The sequence below is a fragment of the Haliotis rubra genome, unplaced genomic scaffold (assembly GCF_003918875.1).
Source record: "Haliotis rubra isolate DU_JTF1 unplaced genomic scaffold, ASM391887v1 Scf807, whole genome shotgun sequence".
NCBI lineage: Eukaryota > Metazoa > Mollusca > Gastropoda > Lepetellida > Haliotidae > Haliotis > Haliotis rubra.
In genome coordinates, this window is record NW_025767532.1 from 409518 (window position 1) to 436677 (window position 27160).

Below are 27160 nucleotides of genomic sequence, written 5' to 3' on the forward strand. Positions count from 1 at the left end.
ACACAGAGGACATACATGAGACATAATGGGCACAATACACATAGATCGTGATACGATCAAACCTCCTGGTGATTGACATGGCTATGAACACAGCGACATAAAATATACACGTGATCAATAGTCCCCTGACTGAGAAACTCAACAGGCACTTACGTGTATATTACAAAACCCCAAGATAATTCGCTCAGCCTGTAAAGGGTTTCAGTCGGGTTCCTGACCGGCAGCTACTCCATTTAACGGCACGTGCCCTCATTTTGTGTCAGTTGAGTCACAGTTGATGCACAGTTTAACTGGAGGCAGGGCCCGCAGCATCTAACAGTACACAGTGCATACCTTAGACATAATACACAGTATATACAATACACACAGTGCATACCTTAGACATAATACACAGTATATACAATACACACAGATCGTGATACGGTCAGCCTCCGAGTGATTGACATGGTTATGAACACGACATAAAATATACACATGATCAATAGTCCCCTGACAGAGAAACTTAACAGGCACTCACGTGTATATGACACAAACGTGCACAGCCTGTAAAGGGTTTCAGTCGAGATCCTGACCGGCAGCAACTCCATTCAACGTCCAGTTGTACCTGTGATGTTCTGAGTCAGGCACTGAAGTGAGTCAAGCACTGAATGGATATATATGTAAAGAGAACTTGGCGGCCTCGACATTTGGGCGTTGTAAAACGCCGACAGCGATCAGTTAACAGGCTTATTGCCCACGTGTTGCTATATTTGTACACGGATGGAGGGAAACCTGTTGTAAAGTTACATTTGTTCTGCGTTGTACAAGGATGGACAGAGATGTGTGAGTCGGATGCCTGCGGCCGAGATGCAGAGGTAGCGAGCTGATTTGAAGGTATTATACTGTCGTTATGACCATTCCGCCAACAGTACTGGCGGCCATACAATCATACACGTCGTGGTATTTGGAGCAGAGGACGTCGTGCATGTCGGCCACATCACGAACAGTCCTATATAGTGCATTGAAACGGCTGGTGTTCAGTAGCTCGTGGCTAGCCTGCTGCAGGTTATTGACAGCGCCATTGTTGTCATGGCGACATCTGGGTATCGGTTGGTCAGTATGGCGAGTTGATGTGTGCATATCAGGAAGGTAATATATATCACTTGAAAGCACCAACTCGTAACGTTAGTGACCCTCTGTACTGTCCAAATGTCGCCCCATTGTTTGTTTGTTTGTTGTTTAATTCGCACTCTGCAATATTCCAGCTTCATGACGGCGATCTGTAAATAATGGAGTCTGCACCAGACAATCCAGTGATCTTGTTCAGCTGGATGAGTAATTATTTGTTGTAAATGGTCGTCTACAATGTATTTGTTTATATTATTTGTTCGTTAAACAACGCCTCACTCAGCTATTTCCAGATGCATGGTGGTGGTTAATACTCATGTACGGTTCAGATAATCCAATGATCAACACCATGAACATCGATCTACGTAACTGGGAAACAATAACATGCATAAACCAGGTCAGCGAACCTGACCACCCGATCCCGTTAGTCACCTCTTACGACAAGCAGGGTTCGCTGAAGACCATTTCTAGCCCGGATGTTCAAGGGTGAAGACCAGTTGTAACACGGATTTTAACGGGTGAAGATAAGTTCTAAGCCAGATCTTCACGGGTCCGAATTCCCACACCAAGACATGAGTAATGCTTATGTTATCGTTTATTCATTACTGACATATGCCATTTCCATTGTCCGATATGTTCTCGTATTCATTTCAGGTAAACAATTGACTTTCCCCTGCATGTGTTTGTTACGGGGGCTGACAGTGGGCAGGATAGGCTCACCTTTTGGCAAACACCTGGTGTCATCATAACACATACTCATTGTATCATCGGAATCGGCAACCCGTGAAGGTCAGGCTTAGAATATTGATCTTCAGTAACCCATGCTTGACGTATGAGGCGACTAACGGGATAGGGTAGCCAGGCTCGCTGACTTGGTTGACACATGTCATCGGTTCCCAATTGCGCAGATCGATGCTCATGATGTTGATCACTGGATTGTCCAGACTGGTCCAGACTCGATTATTTACAGACCGCCGCCATATAGCAGGAATATTGCTGAGCGCGGCGAAAAACTAAACTCACTCACTCACTCGGAATCGGAAACGAATGTTGGTTATGGTACTGAAAATGAATTCTGTGGCCTTCATCAATTTGACAGTTTTAGTGTTTGTATCAGTACCTGACAATGTTGATCTACCGCTATGCCATATAAAGCTGTGATATTGTCGAATGCGAACAACCCGATGTTATAGGAAAGTAAAATCCACAACGAGGGCGGTGTTAAAATGATGTAATTTATCTTAGATAATGCAGATAACCCTGGATTTTCCGCTCTCAAATGTCAGTAGGATATTCATAGTGACGAGAGGCTTAACACACATGAACGCATATTTATTATCTGGTTATTTGGTTCTCAGATGTCACGGTGACATCTATATTGACCCAAACCCAACCCATGTCGCACGTATTTAGTGTTTCTCATTCTCACACATTGAAATCTCTGAAACAGCTAGACTTAGTCAGGTTTCCGTGTCTTATAATGCTATATGCTTTAAGTGCTGCAAAGTAAAGGAACATTTTTTTACAATATTTGAACAAGTTAAAATAATGATTATATGTAGGTCTTATTCACATGTCTATTCGCAAAACCAAGTGTGAAATATATTGTTGACTATCCCTAGCTCAAGTCTAAACGTGGACTCAGACCCCAACCGGTGATTTCAGTGTAGGTGTAGACAGGGTATCTCGTTATAAGCACAGAGCCGTCACTGCACGGGCTGGGGGTAAGTACGTTTAACAGTTTTCAGAACTTGGGATCCCATTATATCTGTGAAATGAAATTCAGACATGTCCCCAGGTCTTTTGACATCAAATATATCAACTAGACTGGGTACAAGTTTGAAACTCCAAGGCTTGCCGAGAGATTAAACTTTCACAGACATTGGTATACAGTCAGACACTGTTGTGTCGACCTCTGGGTTGTCTCGAAGTAAATACTGAGAGTTTATTCCTTATTTGTCATTCCTTATATGGTCATCTTTTACGGCCGTGTCGGCCCTTGGATAACTCGAAGTATTTGCGTAGGTCACGTCTAGTCCAGTCAATTTATGTGAATACCCACCACAAATTGCAACAGAAATGATTTCAACTGTTTTAAGACCATGAACCATTCCTTTATAACATATAAAAAGTCTAGGAAAATCTCAGTGGTGGAACAAGGTCAAATTCGACCCTCAAGGTCATAGGGGTCATCTTCGCTTTCGAAATCTTAGATGGAAATGCTAACTTTTTTATTATCTACTCAATTGTGTCATGTTATATATCAAATAAAAGCTCTGTTTACAGGCTTTTCAAAGATATATGATTTAATAGGATTAGCCTCATCATATTTGTTCTATCTTTAAAAAACGTACCGAAAATTATGAAAATTGTGTACCGACATCCACATGTATATGTATGCTACGATTATGCCCAAAATATCATTCTTCAATTGTGTGACAGTTTTTGCATGAAGAAATATTGTGATGGATCTGTATCAACCAATAGTCTATCCAAATAATAATGAAAAGATTTGACGATCAATGGTGTGTGTGTGTGTGTGTGTGCGCGTGCGTGCGTGCGTGCGTGCGTGCGTGCGTGTAAAGCGCCAGAGGTTCATGATCCAGTAAGCTTAAGGTGTCGGGATCGAGCCCACCTGTGACCGGGCGGATACAGCAACGTGCATTAAAACTTGGACAAAGTACTGTCACTATGTGTCCGAGTCCACCCAGTTGTTAATGGGTACCTCGGTTAGATGGGAAAACAACATTAACTCGGCGTGCCTAGTGATCCCCCAGGGAGTTGAGATTGAAAATACGATGTGCCGTTGAGATTGACATCCAATGGTCAAGGGAAAAACAACTTCGGTAGCGCCTCAGAGTAATCTAGAAGTAGTTCAAATAGGGCACTATAGAAATGTCAAATATAATAATAATATAATAACATTATTCTATATCAACACATTTTCATCAGATGCAAAGATGAAAAACAGGTCACATAATGTCCAAGATATTTTTATGGATTAAACTTCTTTTTTTAATTTCTCTCACGACGTTTCGAGACCATTCCAGGTCCCTTCATCAGGTGAACTGGCAGTTAGGACTATGACGTCGTCACTATGACGTCATAACTGAGTTATGACGTCACAATGCAAGTGACATCACAGTACACTAGGGGAGTACTGTATAAGTGTATTAAGACACTCAATTAAGACACTCCTCCGGGCAAATGGTAGAGGATCTATTAATGGAAGCCCCAACCCTAGAGGATGTGTATACCAAATACCATGCAGCTGTGGCGATCAATATATTGGCGAGACTCTCAGGCCCATTAACACCCGGGTTGCTGAACACAAGTCGTCAGTATGCAAACAAAATGATAAGTCAGCTATATCGGAGCACAAGGCAAATAACCCAAGTCATGTTATCATGTGGAATGATATTAGGGTGATTTCGAGAAATAACAACGACTGGCGTCGGAGAAAACTACAGGAAGCTGTCGAGATAAGGAGACATAAACCAGCAATTAATCGTGATCAAGGTGTATACCTGCCAAGTGCGTGGGACCTCTTGATTAACTTTTGATGAACTTTAGATAAAAGAAAAAACGAGTCTACTATTCTTTTTGGAAAGCCTGCTGTCAAGTAACCTTTGTGTAATTAGCAGTTGTTGTGTATTGACAATTCAACTTTCAACTCTATTATTTAGCATGAATTTTCATCATTACGTAATAGACCGATCCAGTCTCGGCCGATAAGCCCCGCCCACTTCGTTTTTGACGTTAGGGGGGACAACCACTGGCAAATCACAATGGCGTCACCGCCGGCGAAACGTTACGTGATTGCGAACGTTGTTGATGAATTCTGCTTGTAATACTTTGGTATCCGTCGTTTGTGAATGTTATTTAAAGAGGCAAGTTATACGTATGTGATTTTTAATATATTTTAGCTGGCAGATTACAGCTGGCGAGTGAAAATGAGTTACATGCCCGATGAAAAAGCGTCTCGACTAGCTGCTGAGACTGTAGGAAGCGTAATTTCTTTCGAGTCAATTAATCTATCTGGCAATTCACCTCCGTCACAGATATTAGCAGGAAAGGATAACTGAATTTTGTTGTTTGGGTTTATAATTTTTTTAAACTCATGAACACCACATGGTCATGTTGCACATCGTTTCGGTATCTATAAATAGATTACCAACACTGCGCGTGGCGCCTTTACTTATCCGTTTGCGTCGTTCAAATTTAGTTCAATGATCTGAAAACATGGGTTTCTATCTTTTAATGAATTAAGAGAATGGTAAATAAAAAGCAGAAAATATTTCCCGTCTACTACTTCATGCACCTTATTTCTCTGTACAATCAATGTAAACAAATCAATCACAGCATAACCTATTTGATCTTATTTGGAAATCTGTTAATTGGGCTTGTAAACAATATATTTATTATTTCCATGGACGTATCTGGACATACCCAGAAGCAAATATTCAACAGCTGATCTGCAGCAACTCTCAGTAAAGTTTCTCTCTTCAAAATCTGTACACCATGATAAAATGACACTGAATATAAGGAAATCATTTTTTTAATGATCATTTCCATTTAATTTTTCTATAAGTACTTTCTTGTGGAATCCTAATTTACAAACAAACTTCCACAATACTGGACTTCATGAACTGCCAGCGTTTATGTACAGGTTATGTCACAGCACCAGAACACAAAGAATATCCAAGATACAGTCTGCACCTGTACACTAGCTGACCCATCTTCCAGAAATAGGAAACATGTGATGCAAAATTTTGGAACAGAGAATCCACAGTTATTCGAACAATTAACTAGCATTGAAATAAACTCTGTCAAAAAAAGAAACGCAACCCCTGTATTTTAGAGATTTTGATCTGAAGTTTTAGGACAACACGGCATTTTTATTATTTAAGACAGAAGTCTGAAATTTGGCAGAATAATAACCCAGATGGGCATGTTTAAAATTGTCATTTCAAAAGTCATCTCACAGACACCAGTTTGTCACCAGGGGGGGGGCGTCTTTCTCAGTATCTCGTATGAGCACCACGCGCTGCAATCACTGCACGGCATCTCCTTGGACAAGAACGGATAAGACGCCGGATTCTTTCCTGGGGAATGGCTCTCCACTCCTCCTGCAGTGCAACGGCGAGCTGTTGCAGCGTCTGTGGCGGCGGCTGACGTTGACGTACGCGTCGATCCAGAGTATCCCACAGGTGTTCAATAGGGTTGAGGTCTGGTGATTGAGAGGGTCATGGCAAGACATTGACGTTGGAATTCTGCAGAAAGTTCATTGTTGCACGTGCAGTATGAGGCCGGGCGTTGTCCCGTTGAAAAATCTGTGTCTGTTGGTCAATAATCGGGAGAAGGTGAAGCTCTAACACGTGGTTGATGTAACGTTGGGCTGTCAGGTTCCCTGGAACGATCACCAAGTCTGATTTCTGGTTGTATGAGATGGTTCCCCAAACCATGACGCTTTCTCCGCCAAATCTGTCCACCTGTCGGACGCAGATGGGCGCAAAACGTTTATGACGTCTCCTATACAGACGCTGTCTTCCGTCGTGACGTTGCAAAAGAAAACGTGATTCATCAGAAAACCAGATTCGCCTCCAGTTTTGTAAAGTCCGTATCCTTACGTTGTTGCACCACCTGAGTCGTCGGCGTCGATGTAGGGGGCGTAGTACAGGTCCAACAACTGGTCTACAGGCACGTAAACCCGCTTCTTTCAGACGGTTCCTAATCGTTTGAGCTGACACTCTCCTCAAACCTGGTATTTGTGTGGCAGTCACGGTTGGTAGGGCATGCCGATTACGCAGGTGATGGACCCGGATGTACCGATCTTGAAGGGGGGTCGTGATTCTTGGCCTTCCACTTCTCGGGCGATCGTTGGTCAAATTGAAGTTGTTGTAGCGGCTCCAAAGTCGGGATATCGTTGTTTTGTGAACATTTAGGTGCCGTGCAACAGTTCCAAAACTTTCTCCGGCGTGAACACGACCAATGGCGATATTTCGGTCGGCAGCACTCAATCGTGGCATTTTTAACACAGCTTTTCGGCGACAAATGAATGAATATAATACGGAACCACATGGGCTTTTATACACCCCTACATTAACTGCCATTTTCATGATTTGCATGTGTTTTTTTTGTGCGAAGTCACCATGAGGGTCATTTCATGCGTTGTGACGGAATAAGCAATAAAATACACTTATGCGTACAAATGCAGTTGTTTGGATGGTAATCTTCATTAATTACGTGTATAATTTCAATACATTCGAATAAAATTTAGTTTGGAAGCAATAACTTCATTCAAACGAATTTTTCATATCTGAGGACAGGGGTTGCGTTTCTTTTTTGACAGAGTTTAGAATGTTACACAAAATACAAATGTAGATCTATTATTTTTTCATCAGAGATGTTTAACAGCTACCTACTAGTGTAAATAAGGTGCAAAGAATATATCCTATGTTCAAAGCCTTCTGTCAATACAATTATTGCTTCTTAATTAAACAATGATAATCCTTGTTTTATTAGATCTGAGACCATATCCCTAGAGGACATAACACTGATTTTGATCTATTTCCTTTTCTGAGATACTTACTGGTGTCATAAAAATTATAGTAAAGTTGATTCAAAATTTGGTAAAAGTCATAACAAAGGTTTAGGAAAACAGACATGAAAATGCCCTGATGCGTTCACCTCCTACAAACCAGTGTGCAATTTAATATGAAGCTCATTTTGCAAATAACCATCAACAAACCTTGAACAATTTGTCGAAATCCACCATCTTAATAAACACTAGCTTTGGCTCAGTCTTCAAATAGTAGTAACCTCCTAAAAAACGTGTGATTTATCAGAAGAATTACATCAAATATGGGTTAAATATATGTTTCAATCTTTATTCCGTTAAATGAAAAGTCACCTGAGATTTTTGTAAGTTATTCTGTTCCAGGACTAGATAATGCCTGACCAGGGTTTGACCAAAACGTAGCCTTTGCTTTTTCAAATTTCCTGGATGTTGAAATAACTTTAATGAGTTATGATACTAGCAATCACTTTCAGAATTATCTTATTAGTAAATGTAGTATTTAAAAAACCCATCTAAAAGCAGGAGCCAAGAAACTAAGTTAATGCCAAGTGATTGTCCTGCCATGATATGTATGGTGTTTGTTTGCCTAGTTCTGCCTTAAAATCTAAAACATCTTATATGTCAATCAATTAAATAATTATTTATTATTGATTAGATTATTATTAATTTTATTACCCTTCGACGTTTACTAAAAAAGGCAAGATTCTGAAAACATACCTTGATATCATTTCCAGTGAATTAATCAAAATTATGGTTGTAATATTACTCCTAAAATGTACCATTATATGTGAATAATTTATGTGGTAACAAAACTTCAAATAATGTTCTCATAATTAAGATATACACTTTATTTCACTCCGTCCAATACTCCAGAAAGTCACTATTCATCTAACATAGTTTTCGTATTCGATCAACCTGGAGGAAGGTAATTCAGTTCAAAGTCCCATGCAATTCTTTATAAAAACTCTGAAATATTTAAAGCATGGTTTTATAGGCACTCATATGAACTAATTTTGATACTTGGATATTGCATGATAGGCAACTGCTGACACTGACCATATTTCCGTTTGAATAGAAAATATTACTCCTCGAATATTTTGCTCTGTTAACAAGAGACAGTAGGCCTTCAGATTGTGCTTATGAAACTTAAAACATCCTACAATGTGTGACAAATTGAAGAATATCTAAGAGCGAAGGGGACAATATGCGCCACATTGTTCTTTCATGTAACATGTTTTGCTATTTCGGTTGACCCTAACCGAAATGAAGATTTGTTTACATTGTGTCACGGCTTTCTCGCCTGTCTCTTTTGAGCTTTGTGGCGTACCAACTCAATGCCTAGTAGTGACTAAAAACGTTAAGCAAAAACAATTTTGCAGTTACAAGAATTGTCCGTGTTTATAACACTTGCAAAGTCTCAAACTGCTATTTGTTGTCATCAATTGGTAATGATTTTGCACATGTGCAAAAGTGTGCAAATTCGTGCAAATTCTCATCAGCAGGCAGACGTAGGTTTCCTGAACGATGGTGCAGACATTTAACTGATCGTCAGGCCTATCGCGTTTCTTGATCCGCCTCCATTTTTGTTGTCTTAACCGTAATGGTTTTGTTAAGGTACACATCAAATCGCAGCAATATGTAATAAATATAGCGAGTGTAAATGGCATAATTTGAAGCACATCGCTTCGGATGCATCGTTTGACCCCGGAAATAAGTCTGACAAATCCACACAGCGCGCCCGGCCTGCTGATTGGCCAAAATTGACGCATGCGCCAGTTTTGATTGACAGACTGGATCGGTCTATTAACTCTTCAAACTCACTTATACAGTACTCTCCCTAGTGTACTGTGATGTCACTTGCATTGTGACGTCATAACTCAGTTATGACGTCATAGTGACGACGTCATAGTCCTAACTGCCAGTTCACCTGATGAAGGGACCTGGAATGGTCTCGAAACGTCGTGAGAGAAATTAAAAAAGAAGTTAAATCCATAAAAATATCTTGGACATCAATGTACAACTTCTAAATGCCACTGAAAGACAAGACGTCATATAATGATTGAAAGTTATGTAAGAGAGTTCTCTATTACTCAACTTCATAAATGGTATTTCATTATGAATTACCTGAGTTCATTAGCTAATCTTCTTTGACTGACATGGCAATGCCCTTTTTTCAATTTACTTTACAATTCATTAGTTACACTTCCTTGACTGACATGGCAATGCCCTTTTTTCAATTTACTTTACAATTCATTAGTTACACTTCCTTGACAGAATGGCAATGTCCTTTTTTCAATTTACTTTACAATTCATTAGTTACACTTCCTTGACAGAATGGCAATGTCCTTTTCTAGGTTACTTTACAACAGTTCTCTGACTGCATCATCCATCGCTGATCTGTTCTGCTGTTATTGATTCAATGGGCTAGTTGAATAATTTCCCTGAAATATAGATCGTCCTGAAACTTTTTCATGGCAACAGCTTTTCCAATTCCATGGATTCTTGATGTCGTATCACAGCCAAAGACAGCATGTATGAACAAGTTCTGACAAGCCTCTTCTCCATGCTTCTTTTTGGTTTCGCTGATATTCCAAACTGGAATTCTTTTCAAAGAACCTTTCTTGGAGGTTGACAGCATGAAGATATCATGCGATTCCAGTAGATCCGTGTCGTCCCCTTTGACAACTGTTGATGGCATGTCAATGAAACTGCTGTTTGAACTATCACAACATCAGCATCACCAGTGGCCTGAACTGTGTCACATCCTTCAGCTTGGTGATAGGAACACATCATGACGAACTGTTCTTTGTTCTGAACAGTGGCGACTCTTTCTTTGATTGTAAGATCAGACTGTCATCAAATTTAACTGTTGGTCTGACAAGTCCACCAGTCCGCATCATTTGTGTTGTATACTTTCTCGATGAACTTGAGTATCCATCGAACAAAACAGTAGCTCTGTCATTGTGTATTTTGACATATGTGCAGTACATGATGCACAACTCAGCATAGGATTCCCCAAGTGGCCAAGGTAGAGTATGAAGCAAAGCCCTTCCATCGAGAACATAAACAGCATCAGAAGCTGGACCAGGGGAAAAACCACCATCCAATGTTGATATGAATGAAACCAGGGCAGGTTTGTTTGCTTCCTAGCTGCAATCAGAAACCGTTGAACCACTAAAACTGGACCAATGTTGCAGATTTCTTCTTATTTCTCATTCATTTGTACAACTTGATCTTCCTTCATGAGACACGTGAAGGTTTCGGGTAAGAATATTGATTTTCAGTAACCCATGCTTGTAGTAAGAGGCTTGTAACGGGATCGGGTGGTCAGCCTCGCTGACTTGGTTGACACATGTCATCGGTTCCGAATTGCGCAGATCGATGATCATGCTGTTGATCACTGGGTAGTCTGGTCCAGACTCGACTATTTACAGACCGCCGCCATATAGCTGAAATATTGCTGAGTGCGGCGTAAACGTAAACTTACTCACTCCTTTTTGAATTTGAAATCGCCAGTGGTTGTGTTTGTCATAGAGTCCAAAATAGAGCTACCAACACAACATGCACCATCTGCATTCACAGTTGCACTCTATATGCAGTGTTTCTTGAAGGAAATGGAGTAATTTCATGCCCACATTTTTGTCTCTCTCCTGTCTTGCATTGGACATGTCCTTGTGTAGTTCAGAGTTTGTTTCTACTACTTCTAAGATCACTCATGGCATTGCTGACTTCCATGCATGATGGCATTGACATAAGCCTTTGCGTTTCGGACATGCCTGTCCCCCTTGTAAGTCCTCCGTTTGTCTAAATGCTCCGCATGAGCACCTGTTCAATCACAAGATCTGTTTAAGGTCCTCCCCAATAGCGATCGGAACGGCATATAACATGATGACCTGAGTTTTAAGGTCTTGGGATGTGTTTCTTGCAGGGAAGTCATCAACTGAACGTACAACTGAACTGATTTGGTATACAAGTTATGACAATAGACTTTAGGTGCATCTTCCCATTTCCTAATGTTTCAGCTTTAATGAAATTCCGCAAGATATCTACCATGTTCATATACTGGATCCAACGTTTCGCTGTCCTCATATACCTCAGTGCATCTTTCTTGGTTTAACTGATGGTGAATGTTCTTTATGTGTTTGAAGAAGATACTTCACCAACAGTCAAGGATTCACTCACCAGCTCATTGTACAGCACTGCCGCCATGTTGAGATCGTCACCATCGCTGTTTTGAAGGGGAGAGGCAAGGTCAGCTTCATCAGAAGGCTTACAAAACCTAGGAAGGTTCATGTTAAAAGCTTTTTGATACCAACAGTGCACTGAGAGCTGTGGCTACAAGAAAGTGAGCTCGAATTGCTCTGGCAACAGCTTTCCCTGTTAGTATGTAACTAATTGTGCAACTGGCATTTATCACTACCAGAAGTTCAAATTGACTCTATCCAGACATGATATTTTGAATCCATCCCAAAAGGCGACGTTCTTCAAATCCCTTGATGAAGGCTCACTGGAAATTTTCATTCAAGCTTTCCGCCAGAGAGGCTAATCAAAAGTGACGATAGGTGTTGCATTGTTTTCCATGGCTTGTGTGGTGACAAGTCACTTGGGCTCATGTCAATCAATGTTAGTGAATTAAAAAAATATTTTTTTATAGCATCTCAGGTGCATTTCTAAATGTTTGTTTTTATTTTTTTAAATATAAAAGTACAATGTTTTAAAATTAATAAAACATTGTTTTTAGCAGATATATATTTTTACATAATCGTAGCATACACATACATGTGGATGTCTGAAACGATTTTCATATTTTTCAGAACGGTTTTTTAAAAATAAAACAAATATGATGAGGCTAATACCTAGTTTATGTTGTTTTCCCATCCTACCGAGGTACCCATTAACAACTGGGTGGACTGGGACACATAGTGACAGTACTTTGTCCAAGTTTTAATGCACGTTGCTGTATCCGCCCGGTCACAGGTGGGCTCGATCCCGGCACCTTAAGCTTACTGGATCATGAACCTCTGGCGCTTTACACGCACGCACGCACGCACGCACGCACGCACGCACGCACGCTCGCGCGCGCGCGCGCACGCACACACACACACACGCACACACACACACACACACACCATTGATCGTCAAATCTTTTCATTATTATTTGGATAGACTATTGGTTGATACAGATCCATCACAATATTTCTTCATGCAAAAACTGTCACACAATTGAAGAATGATATTTTGGGCATAATCGTAGCATACATATTCATGTGGATGTCGGTACACAATTTTCATAATTTTCGGTACGTTTTTTAAAGATAGAACAAATATGATGAGGCTAATCCTATTAAATCATATATCTTTGAAAAGCCTGTAAACAGAGCTTTTATTTGATATATAACATGACACAATTGAGTAGATAATAAAAAAAGTTAGCATTTCCATCTAAGATTTCGAAAGCGAAGATGACCCCTATGACCTTGAGGGTCGAATTTGACCTTGTTCCACCACTGAGATTTTCCTAGACTTTTTGTATGTTATAAAGGAATGGTTCATGGTCTTAAAACAGTTGAAATCATTTCTGTTGCAATTTGTGGTGGGTTAGGTCAGAATCTTACCAGGATGACTGGACTATTCAACTTTGACACAAGGGTGCTTGACTGTGTTCAATATCAAAAGACATGAAGTGTGATTATATTTAACTTCAATTTTCCAAGTTCTTTTTAACTTTGTAAATAGCAATAAACTGTACCTTAAGCTTAAAAGTACGAATAGCAAACTTCACTGACCGAGATATTAGTGACGTCATTTGATTGTGACATCATGGTAATCGATGACGCTACAATGTTCAGCAAACCAAGTCAAAACATTGATAAGCTGGGCCCCGTCTCGCATATCGCAATAGCTTTGGTGCAAGTTAGGATCCGGGAACCAGCTTAAAACATTGATTACACCGCAGTCTCGTTCCTGCTGACTGGGTTCCGTCCTATTGCACAACTTAGTACAATAACCAGTCCAGAATTTTGAGACCAACTCATTCAACTGGATGTATAAATACTGATCAATATTATTTGATACATCTAACCACTTTTATATTGCAACTCTACGCTCGTTCTAATCCTTGCAAACACGTCGTGCAGTGTGCTCTGTTGTACAGCGTGCTGTGACAATCGGAAATCGGGAGATCGTGGAAATCTCAAAACGAGGCTCTGCCGCTAGAAAAGTTTGGCGGTCTGGTACGGACTTGATATTATATCAATCACATTGTGCGTTACGGATATCATCTCAGACATATTGTACGTTACAAAAATAAATGTAATAAGCGAAAGGAAAACAACACAGGTGTAACCAGTGAGCCAGATGAATTGTTGTGAATCATTGTACGACCTCTTCAAACAGGGGCAGTCTGTGACGTCTTAATAAACGACATGCTGCCTTAACCTCGATATAGAAGATAGAAATACGATTTTTTTCAAGCTTTAAAATTAAAATTTATTTGTAAATACCGTTTTCTTATGAAGCAAGGAATTGGAATTTAGTGTAACCATAGTTGTTTGTAGTGTCTCTTTGCTCTTTCACACGAGAAAATTAGTATCGGCTGAAAAGTAGGTAATTGTAATTGTTTGCATTGCTTAATGAGACTCATGTTTTCGTTTGTTTGTCAAGCGAGTTCATTGTCGCCATATATCATTGAGAGATGATTTCATCTCACACACGCGGTATCTGTTTTGGAAGCCCGGATTAAGGGGGTTTCGTTGTATAGTTTTAATATTGTCACGTATTCCAACGGGAATAGAGTCGAACCATGGTTAAAACTACAGCGAACTGTTTATCTGAACACTACAGCCGTTCATATTTCTAATTATTTCTCTGATGGCAACAGCTGTTCACAAACTGTTTCTATATTTCTAAATATTTCTCTGAAGGCTACAGCTGTTCACAAACTGTTTTCTATATTTCTAAATATTTCTCTGAACAATACAGCCGTTCACAAACAGTTTTCTATATGTTTAAGTTGGGGTTCAGTGATGTTGAAACAGGTATAGGTCTGTGTATAATGAGACGTCCATGGCATGCAATCAGAATGTCAAGTTCAATTCAACTCAGTGACCCAGCGTGTAATATTAGATTATATATGATAGCATGCGATGTGATACGATAACATACGATGCTATACGATACGATAGGATACGGAACGGTATGTAACGACGCAGTGGATAATAAAAGGATTCGCGTGTTAGTCTATATATTTAAGACTATATTTTGACTGTCAGTCTAACAGTCACTTGTTAATTGCACAGCATCAATAACGGTGTATTCACAGAAATGTAATTACGACATTTGGACCTGTACTGGCCGGTGCTCCAATCTGCTCTCTGTGATAGGAATAAATTTAATGAAATTTTATTTATCATTATCTCACAATGATTCCAAACTGTACTTCATCTCTAACCAAACCATCGATTCCTACTTTACACCTTATTTAACTTACACCATCCTCGATAATCTCCAGGGTGTACGTTACGATCACTCTCCACTCAACCCTCGATGCATCCACGGCTTGGCCCGATGATTTTATTACCTCCCTTGGTTGGCTTTTTATCCAATCAGGTGTCTACGCTGGGAAGTTGAGCGAACCAATCACAACTCACTTTCGCTTCTTAAATTATCTAACCGTTTAAACTTGGCAACACATTTGATGCTGAGGTACTTTGAAAGATGTAGAAGGAGTTCTTTGATATTTTTTGAAAGTTTCAGATCTTTCAATTTGTCTGTATGATTTCCCCCCAAAATCTGAGTGGTACTGCCAACAAACCTTTGCGACTGCGACCGCTATCTTTGTTGACACTGGCAGGCTCGGATGTAACGGCGGCTCAGCAGATCGGCTACTGTGAGAATGCGGATCCAGCAAAGGGAGGTAATATAATTATCGGGCCAAGCCGTGGATGCATCCATGGTATTGTGGAGAGTGATCGTAACGTATATCCTGGAGATTATGGAGGATGAACTTACACCAGCCTACTTTACATCATATTTCACTTTACACACGCCTATTTCACACCTTACTAAACGTTGCACCAGCCTACTTTACATTTTACTTTACTTTACACAAGCCTAAATTGCATCTTACTTTACACCAGTCTACTTGACTTTACACAAGCCTGTTGTACATCTTACTTTACATCAGCCTACTTTACTTTTCCTAAGCCTACTTTACATCTTATTTCACTTTACACCAGCCTACTTTATTCCTTACTTTACTTTACACAAGCCTGCTGTACATCGTACCTTACATCAGCCTACGTTTTATCTTGGTTTACTTTACACCAGTCATAAGCGGCGTTAAACCATACTCACTCGTGGAGACAATTCCCCACTTTTAATTCCCCACGTGGGTACAATTTGTGAAGCCCATTTCAGGTGTCCCCCGCCGTGATATTGCTGGAATATCGACAAAAGCGGCGTAAAACTAAACTCACTCACTCAATGCGCGAAGTCCATTTATGGTGTTACCCGCCGTGATATTGCTGGAATAATGCTAAAAGCGGCGTAAAACTAAACTCACTCGCTCAATGCGTGAAGCCCCTTTCTGGTGTCCCCCTCCGTGATATTGCTGGACTATTGCCAAAAGCGGCGTAAAACTAAACTCACTCACTCACTCAGTGTGAAGCCCATTTCTGATGTCCCCCGCCGTGATATTGCTGGAATATTGCTAAAAGCGGCGTAAAACCCAACTCACTGACTCGCCCACTTCAATGTGTATGCTTTGTTTGTTCGTTAAACAACGCCGCATTCCGCAATATTCAAGATTTGTGGCGGCGGTCCGTAAATAATCGAGTCTGGACCAGACAATCAACATCATAAGCATCGATCTATACAATTGGGATACGAAGCCATGTGTCAACCAAGTCAGCGAGCAAGTAGCATCTTTCGAGAAGCACGGGTTCCTGAAGACCAGCTCGAACCCCTTCACGGTTCTGTTTTCAATGTGAATTGAGAAGTGGATATCGCTGTAAAATTTCCTCTCACGTGTTGCGCTCGGCTTTCTCGCCTCGAGGCTCAACTTAACGAAACTCTTCTTTTAGCAAATACCACCCAGTTGTTTACGTATGTAAATGTGGTAACGATAAAATAATGTTAGAATGTGTGTCAGTGTGTCCTACTTTCCTCGTCCATTGACAAACAGGCTCTCGACAAACAAGTCAATATATTCAGTACATCGTAAGATAATTTCCATTTCCCTAAACTAAAACTGATTTATCATATTATTTTCCTTCTTTAGGTCACATCCTCGGATAACGAAAACAATGAACCCTCGTGATCGTGAATATCCCCACTGACCATAAACAACAATGACAAGACAGTAGACACGCCCCCTACTCCGTCAATAAACATAATGGACCCTCTTACCTAAATTTATTAACATTACTTAGCCTTGTTCTACCTACCGCCAGCAGCGTTACCAGGAGGGTCGTGGTCTATTTCTGTCGAGTTCAACATGAGGAGTGTACATAACATCAGCTGAACGACATTCCCATACATTATAGATATTCCACGTGTTGTCAATTTCGCTGCAAGGCTTGTACATTGAGGCAAGAGCAGGCGCTGGCTTGGTCAGATTGGCAGACAGGAGGAATATGGTAAATATAGCATGGCCTTCGTATTTCAGTCAACTTGTGCAGCGCGGCGAGATGTATCGATTTGGTGGCATGGAAATAGGCAACGTTTCGAGAGCTCGTATGTGACTAACAGATGATTATGATGCTGCTGCAATGTACAAGTGTTTTGGAAGCTGCATATGAAATCAGTTGTAATTCAACATTTCTTTAAAGAGTCTCTCCGACGGGTTACATTGGTGCCAATAGAACTCTATAGCTGTGGTCAGAGGTCATACAAGTATTATTCTGGAGACTGGGATGGTTACAGAAAGATAACCTGTTCCCGAAAACCCACGGAACCCATATATGTCAGGTATACTTGTTTTCGATATTTGATTGGCAATCAGGCGGCTAATGATCTGTTATAGGCGGTACTTGTTTGGCAATCAGGCGGCGATCTATTATAACAGATCCATTATAACAGTATTTGTTTGGCAATCAGGCGGCGATCTATTATAACAGTACTTGTTTGGCAATCAGGCGGCGATCTATTATAACAGTACTTGTTTGTTTGGATCATTATAAGGCAACTCAGGCGGCGATCTATTATAACAGTAATTTGTTTGGCAATCAGGCGGCGATCTATTATAACAGTACTTGTTTGTTTGGCAATCAGGCGGCGATCTATTATAACAGTACTTGTTTGGCAATCAGGCGGCGATCTATTATAACAGTATTTGTTTGGCAATAAGGCGGCGATCTATTATAACAGTACTTGTTTGGCAATCAGGCGGCGATCTGTTTGGCAATATAACAGTACTTGTTTGGCAATCAGGCGGCGATCGATCTGTTGGCAATCAGGCGGCGATCTATTATAACAGTACTTGTTTGGCAATAAGGCACCGATCTATTATAACAGTACTTGTTTGGCAATCAGGCGGCGATCTATTATAACAGTACTTGTTTGGCAATCAGGCGGCGATCTATTATAACAGTACTTGTTTGGCAATCAGGCGGCGATCTGTTATAACAGTACTTGTTTGGCAATCAGGCGGCGATCTATTATAACAGTACTTGTTTGGCAATCAGGCGGCGATCTATTATAACAGTACTTGTTTGGCAATCAGGAGGCGACTATTATTATTTGTTTGGCAATAGGCGGCATTATAACAAATGTAAGTACTTGTTTGGCAATCAGGCGGCGATCTGTTATAACAGTACTTGTTTGGCAATCAGGCGGCGATCTGTTATAACAGTACTTGTTTGGCAATCAGGAGGCGATCTATTATAACAGTAATTTGTTTGGCAATCAGGCGATCTTATATAACAGTACTTGTTTGGCAATCAGGAGGCGATCTATTATAACAGTACTTGTTTGGCAATCAGGCGGCGATCTGTTATAACAGTACTTGTTTGGCAATCAGGCGGCGATCTGTTATAACAGTACTTGTTTGGCAATCAGGCGGCGATCTGTTATAACAGTACTTGTTTGGCAATCAGGCGGCGATCTGTTATAACAGTACTTGTTTGGCAATCAGGCGGCGATCTGTTATAACAGTACTTGTTTGGCAATCAGGCGGCGATCTATTATAACAGTACTTGTTTGGCAATCAGGGCGGCGATCTATTATAACAGTACTTGTTTGGCAATCAGGCGGCGGCAATCAGGCGGCGATCTGTTATAAGCAGTTTTTGTTTGGCAATCAGGCGGCGATCTATTATAACAGTACTTGTTTGGCAATCAGGCGGCGATCTGTTATAACAGTACTTTTGTTTGGCAATCAGGCGGCGATCTGTTATAACAGTACTTTGTTTGGCAATCAGGAGGCGATCTGTTATAACAGTACTTGTTTGGCAATCAGGCGGCGATCTGTTATAACAGCAATACGATTGTTTGGCAATCAGGAGGCGATCTGTTATAACAGTACTTGTTTGGCAATCAGGCGGCGATCTGTTATAACAGTACTTGTTTGGCAATCAGGCGGCGATCTGTTATAACAGTACTTGTTTGGCAATCAGGCGGCGATCTATTATAACAGTACTTGTTTGGCAATCAGGCGGCGATCTGTTATAACAGTACTTGTTTGGCAATCAGGCGGCGATCTGTTATAACAGTACTTGTTTGGCAATCAGGCGGCGATCTGTTATAACAGTACTTGTTTGGCAATCAGGCGGCGATCTATTACAGTAACAGTACTTGTTTGGCAATCAGGCGGCGATCTGTTATAACAGTACTTGTTTGGCAATCAGGCGGCGATCTGTTATAACAGTACTTGTTTGGCAATCAGGAGGCGGCGATAACAGTACTTGTGGCAATCAGGCGGCGATCTATTTAACAGTACTTGTTTGGCAATCAGGCGGCGATCTGTTATAACAGTACTTGTTTGGCATTCAGGCGGCGATCTGTTATAACAGTGTTTGTTTTTTCAGGCGGCGATCTTTATTATAACAGTACTTGTTTATAATTCAGGCGGCGATCTGTTATAACAGTACTTGTTTGGCAATCAGGCGGCGATCTGTTATAACAGTACTTGTTTGGCAATCAGGCGGCGATCTGTTATAACAGTACTTGTTTGGCAATCAGGCGGCGATCTGTTATAACAGTACTTGTTTGACTAACAGTACGTCAGAATACGATATTGTTATTTGTCTCATATTTGCTTGGTAACTGCGATATCATGATATTATTACGATATTTGTTTGGCAATTGAGACGACGATCTTTATAAAAATACTTCTTTGGTCAGTATTGTGTTACAATATTGTCTTGGTTAACAATATATCAGTATACCATTGCAATAATATGTCTTAGTAACCGAAGGTCTGGGTTAGAATGAGCCTTCGGTAACCCATGCTTGTCGTAAGAGGCGACTAACGGGATCTGGTGGTCAGTCTCGCTGGCTTGGTTGACACATGTCATCGGTTCCCAATTGCGCAGATCGAAGCTCATGCTGTTGATCACTGGATTGTCTGGTCGATTATTTACAGACCGCCGCCATACAGCTGGAATATTGCTGAGTGCGGCGTAAAACTAAACTCACTCACTCTTAGTAACCAAGGTATCAGTACATTATTACAATATTGTCTTAGTAACCACGGTATCAGTATATTATTACAATATTGTCTTAGTAACCACGGTATCAGTATTGTCTTAGTATATCATTACAGTATTTAGTAAACCAAGATATCAGTATATTATTACAGTATTGTCTTAGTAACCAAGGTATCAGTATATCATTACAATATTGTCTTAGTAACCAAGATATCAGTATATTATTACAATATTGTCTGTGTAACCAAGATATCAGTATATCATTACAGTATTGTCTTAGTAGCCAAGATATCAGTATATCATTACAGTATTGTCTTAGTAACCAAGATATCAGTATATTATTACAGTATTGTCTTAGTAACCAAGATATCAGTATATCATTACAGTATTGTCGTAGTAACCAAGATATCAGTATATAATTACAGTATTGTCGTAGTAACCAAGATATCAGTATATCATTACAGTATTGTCTTAGTAACCAAGATATCAGTATATCATTACAGTATTGTCTTAGTAACCAAGATATCAGTATATCATTACAGTATTGTCTTAGTAACCAAGATAACAGTATATATCTTTGTGACCATCTGACGGGAATATTTCCGTATTTCCCTACGTTATATGGATAGTTGTTACTTTGTGTATACTTCTCTTTACACCAGCCTACTTTACACCTTACTTCACTTTACATCAACCTACTTTACACCTTACTTCACTTTACATCAGCCTACTTTACCTTTTACTTTTACTTTCTTAAACTCTTCTTTACACAAGGAAACTTACAGCACTTCACTTTACATCAACCTACTTTACACCTTACTTCACTTTACATCAGCCTACTTTACACCTTACTTTACTTTGCACCAGCCTGCTTAAACTCTTCTTTACACAAGGATACTTACACCTTACGTCACTTTACATCAGCCTACTTTAGACGTTACTTCACTTTACACCTGCCTACTTTACACCTTACTTCACTTTACATCAACCTACTTTACACCTTACTTCACTTTGCATCAGCCTACTTTACACCTTACTTTACTTTGCACCAGCCTGCTTAAACTCTTCTTTACACAAGGATACTTACACCTTACGTCACTTTACATCAGCCTACTTCTTTAGACGTTACTTCACTTTACACCTGCCTACTTTACACCTTACTTCACTTTACATCAATCTACTTTACACCTCACTTTACTTTGCACCAGCCTACTTAAACTCTTCTTTACACAAGGATACTTACACCTTACGTCACTTTACATCAGCCTACTTTACACCTTACGTCACTTTACATCAGCCTACTTTAGACGTTACTTCACTTTACACCTGCCTACTTTACACCTTACTTCACTTTACATCAATCTACTTTACACCTCACTTTACGTTGCACCAGCCTGTTTAAACTCTTCTTTACACAAGGATACTTACACCTTACTTCACTTTACATCAGCCTACTTTACACCTTACTTTACTTTGCACCAGCCTGCTTCAATTCTTCTTTACACAAGGAAACTTACATCTTACTTCACTTTACATCAGCCTACTTTACACGTTACTTCACTTTACACCAGCCTACTTCACACCTTACTTTACACCAGCCTTCTATACGCCTTACTTCACTTTATATCTGCCTTCTTTAAAACCTACTTTACTTTACACCAGCCCACTTCACACTTTGCCTTTCCCATAGTCTATCTGTCTCACGCAGTCTCGGTGTCACATTTGTATGCCTTTCGTCCAGAGATTTCTGCAATGCTAAAGCCCTAAGTGAAGCAAGTCTAGATTTTTCAGTTCTGCAACACCCGTCTCACTGGGACTCCTTTCCAATTTAAATGGCGATATTTACTTCTATCAAAATTACATATTTTCAGAGACTAAGCGTTAGTCTAAATGAGACCTGAAACAAAACATATTCTGTCTAAGTTTTGAGCAGGTGTGTATTGGTTAGTCCAAACAATAAGGTCATTGTTCAATATATTGGTATTATAACGGCGTTCAAAGATATGTATGGATCTCACCAAGAGTGGTGTTTGTACTCGGCCTTTTCTCAGTTGTATCAGATCATCAAAGATAGCCTTGAGGGCATATTGATATGTCCTGCCAGTACATTTAATCATTTGACACAGACAGTCAGGTGAGAATTCGGTCGTTATTCGCGGGATACATGAACTTAAAATCTTGAAATCCAGCGATCTTTTGTAACATTTGCTTTTTCGGTTGTTTGTTGATTAACGCCACATTCAGCAATATCCCAGCAATATCCCAGCAATAACCCAGCAATATCCCAGCTATATGAGGGCGGCCTGTACAGAATCGTGTCTGGACCAGACAATCCAGTGTTTGTTGATTAACGCCACATTCAGCAATATCCCAGCTATATGAGGGCGGCCTGTAAAGAATTGTGTCTGGATCAGGCAATCCAGTGTTTGTTGATTAACGCCACATTCAGCAATATCCCAGCTATATGAGGGCGGCCTGTACAGAATCGTGGGCGACAATCCAGTGTTTGTTGATTAACGCCACATTCAGCAATATCCCAGCTATATGAGGGCGGCCTGTAAAGAATTGTGTCTGGACCATCAGGCAATCCAGTGTGTGTTGATTAACGCCACATTCAACAATATCCCAGCTATATGAGGGCGGCCTGTAAAGAATCGTGTCTGGATCAGGCAATCCAGTGTTTGGTGTTTAAATATGTCTATTTCTTTACATGTTTCATGAATACAGGTGAATAGTATTTAAAAACATCTCACGTAGCCATGTGAACGGTTAGACTGACTGACTGACTGAGTTTGGTTTTACGCCGCTTTTAGCAATATTCCAGCAACATCACGGCGGGGGACACCGGAAATGAGCTTCACACATTGTACCCATGTGGGGATTCGAACCCGGGTCTTCGGCGTGACGAGCCAGCGCTTTAACCATTAGGCTACCCCACCGCCCCTGAACGGTTAGAGGAAGTGTTTTGTTATTGACAAGCAACAAGTTCCGGATGTTTTTATGACTGACGTTTTGGACGCTGGGGAAGACTAGTGATTAGAGTGTCGGCTTTGATTCTGCGATATGGCTTCATTGAATGAAGACTTGGTGCCTTCTCCATTGAACGGCCTGAAATGATGCTGAAGAAACGAAAACAGCAACTAATTCTTGAAAGCTAATGGTATTGACATGATCTGGTTGATTATCAAAACTGTTTCTTACACGCGTTTTGTTGAGCGCCGCACAGTCACCGATACCCCAGGTATGTGACATCGGTCAGCAAGGTCTTGGGATTGCATTCATCAACCATGTCCATGCTTAACTAGTCGAGTCCGATAGTCGCCTCTTAATCGCATGGTTTGATGAAGACTCGGATCATCACTGGCTTATTGGGGCGGCGGGGTAGCCTAGTGGTTAAAGCCGAAAGCGACATATAACGTTACTCGCATAAATGTCTTGCTAAATGACCTCATTTGCATAACTATCGGACTATATCAAGTTTGTCATGTTGGTCATCTGCACTGATAAAATATAAATTTTTCATTATAAATTTATGATGCACTTGAGGTCGTAACCCGTGAAGATCCTGGTTAGAATATTGATCTTCAGTAACCCATGCTTGTCGTAAGGGGCGACTAACGGGGTCTGGTGGTCAGACTCGCTGTGTGGTTGACATGTCGTCGTATTCCAGTTGCGTAGATTAATGCTCGTGCTGTTGATCACTGTGTTTGTCCTAACACACTCAGTTGAACAACCACGTAATCTACCCAATACCTGAGTGTAGTGGATTTCAGAAATTGTTATTTATGCATCCACTTCGTTTTGTTTGCAGGTCGCTGTCACCTAACATGACTGACCGGAAGAAGGGTCATGAGCGGCCAAGTCGATATGGTCTCCCGCTACCGGAAGTCTGCCATCTTACTCTGGACAAGGCCACAATACAGGACCGAGCTGTCTTCATTATCGGCGACGTCCATGGCTGCTACGATGAACTCACAGAACTGATGGACAAAGCTCGGACATTGGAGGACACAGCGTTGTTTGTGTTTGTGGGGGATCTGGTCAACAGGGGCCCTAAGTCCAAAGAGGTGGTCAAGCTTCTCCGAAGAACAGACTGTTACTCCGTTCGTGGAAATCATGAGGAGACAACTCTACGTGAACATGCCCGGCTTATAAAGGACCCCGGGTATGATTTACCGGAACGATACCAATACATCCGGAAATTTGATGAAGGGGATTTAGATTATTTGAAACGTCTTCCGTATACGATATGCATTCCTTCTTTACAAGCCATTATTGTCCACGCTGGTCTTGAGCCAGGAGTTGTTCTCGAGGAACAGTGTTTGACGGCCATGACACACATGAGGAGTTTAGTCCAGAGAGGGGCTACGGACACAACCCTTCTCCCATCGAACAGGATCTCTGAAGGCGTACCGTGGGCTTCGTTGTGGACTGGCCCCGAACATGTGTATTATGGCCATGATAAGAAAAGAGGCTATGTGGAACATGGGTTCGCGACGGGTTTAGACACAGGGTGTGTCAATGGGGGAACATCTGACCGGTATGTTTATTAATGGATGTCGTAAAACATTGACTGTACCTGCCCGGAAACAATACTGGGTGGACACGCCGTAAACGAGCGTTGCTGTTAGTAGTGGTGGGGAGGTCCTGATTAGCAGTGGTAGGAGGTCCTGATGAGCAGTGGTAGGAGGCCCTGATTAGTAGTGGTAGGGAGGCCCTGATTAGTAGTGGTAGGGAGGCCCTGGATTGGTAGGAGGCCCTGATTAGCAGTGGTAGGAGGCCCTGATTAGTAGTGGTAGGGAGACCCTGATTAGCAGTGGTGGGAGACCCTGATTAGTAGTGGTAGGAGGCCCTGATTAGTAGTGGTAGGAGGTCCTGATTAGTAGTGGTAGGGAGGCCCTGATTAGCAGTGGTAGGAGGCCCTGATTAGTAGTGGTAGGAGGCCCTGATTAGTAGTGGTAGGAGACCCCTGATTAGTAGTGGTAGGAGGCCTTGATTTAGCAGTGGTAGGAGGCCCTGATTAGTAGTGGTAGGAGGCCCTGATTAGCAGTGGTAGGAGGTCCTGGAGCCCCGTTTCGACAAAGCTCTCGTAAGCCTAATATCTGGGTCACATAGGGAGTATTAGGAATGTTACGATAAAAGTTACGAGATCTTAGGGCTTACGAGAGCTTTGTGAAACGGGGCCCTGATTAGTAGTGGTGGGAGTGTGAGCTTGTCAGGGGACAGGCTGTAGGGGTGGGGAAGGTGTGTGCGTCATACTAAAGGAAATTGAACCACTCTTGAAGGGTGCACAAGTCTACGGGGAGGGACTGGACAAGGGGTTGAGGTCAAGATAGTGGAGGGGTGGCTTTGACGTTTGGAGGAGACGTGGGAGGCAAGGATGTAAGGTGAGAGGTGAGGTGAAATTGGATTTAACGTCGTGCTTGAGAATATTTCAAGCTCATATGACGACGTGCATGCGCGCGTGTATGTGTATGTGCGGCTGCTTGTTCTAGCCGAGACTTAAGCTGGTTTTATAGTGCTAGCCCACTGAGATACCATGCCGCAGTGAAGCATGGATACCCCACTCAGACACAGTATACTGACTCCGAGCCGACCAGTCCTTGTTGTACCCATTAATGCCGAGCGCCAGGCAGGGACCAACAAGTACCATATTTTAACGTCTTTTGGTATGACGCGGTCGGGGATCGAACTCCGCGACCTTCCGCTCAGGGCGGACGCTCTAACCACTACACCACGGAGGCGGTCTGAGGCAAGGCTGTGGTCAAGAGATAGTTGAGGCGTTTTGTATGGAATACTGTAAGGGACATTCTCGCGATCTCGCATTCTCGCGATCTCGACCTTTCGAAACAAGCTAAAAATGCCAAAAAGTACGAGAATGCGAGATCGCGAGATCGCGAGATTTGGCCAAAATCTCGCGTTCTCGCGATCTCGCATTCTCGTGTTTTGGTACATAGCACTTTTGTCAAAGTCGAGATCGCGAGATTGCGAGATTTGTACATGCTGTCAAATCTCGCATTCTCGCTATCTCGACTTGCCAGATATGGCCATAAAACACGAAATCGCGAGAACGCGAGAATGCGACATTGCATTTTCTCGCGTTCTCGCGATCTCGCGATCTCGCGTTTCCAGACGCTGTCGTTGCGCATGCGTAATATCATAAAGGTCAAGGCGCATGCGTATCTAAGTACTGCTGTGGTCATGCTTCTTTCATGCTTTTCACTTCCCAACTAGCATTTAGCAAAATTATCACATAGCTTGAAAATGACTGACTGACTGAATTTGGCTTTACGCCGCTTTAAGCAATATTCCAGCTACATCACGGCGGGGGACACCAGAAATGGGCTTCACAAATTGTACCCATGTGGGGATTCGAACCCGGGTCTTCGGCGTGACGAGCCAACGCTTTAACCACTAGGCTACCCCACCGCCCGCTTGAAAATGCTACCCTGTAATTTACATACAGGATGTGTAGGGTAGAGTATATAAGTCCGTTCCCGTTGTTACAATTTCCTATGTCCTTAAAAATCCTCAACATGTAAAGTTTTATTGAAGAAACGAAATTGTGAATATGAATGTCCAATAAAAGTGAAAACATGAAAGTGTCCGGAAGCTGGAAAAAATATCAACGTCAGTGAGTGATAAAATAGTGCTTAAAGCCGCATCATTTCGCAGCTATACCGTCAGGTATACAAATAATCACAGACCAGTGAGTTTCTCCATGATGCAATATCATATACGGCTAGCATATTCATTCAAACAAAATTCTAACAGACCAATTTGTAGCAGTCGGCTAAAATGAACATGTCTGATGATTTTTTCGTACT

At 41.4% G+C, this 27160-nt stretch overlaps 1 protein-coding gene across 1 annotated transcript; it reads left to right on the forward strand.

Moving 5' to 3' along the window:
* The first annotated feature begins 17231 nt into the window (after nt 1-17231).
* LOC124261743 (bis(5'-nucleosyl)-tetraphosphatase PrpE [asymmetrical]-like) lies at nt 17232-24886 on the forward strand. The gene is made up of 2 exons (XM_046696100.1): nt 17232-17325; nt 24145-24886. Exon 2 carries the CDS (start codon nt 24161-24163, stop codon nt 24884-24886), a length of 726 nt encoding a protein of 241 aa, XP_046552056.1. The 5' UTR covers nt 17232-17325; nt 24145-24160.
* The last annotated feature ends 2274 nt before the right edge of the window (nt 24887-27160 follow it).

What these genes read in the sequence shown, in the direction of transcription:
- LOC124261743 (XM_046696100.1), top strand. Translation starts at nt 24,161, where the DNA reads ATGACTGACCGGAAGAAGGGTCATGAGCGGCCAAGTCGATATGGTCTC.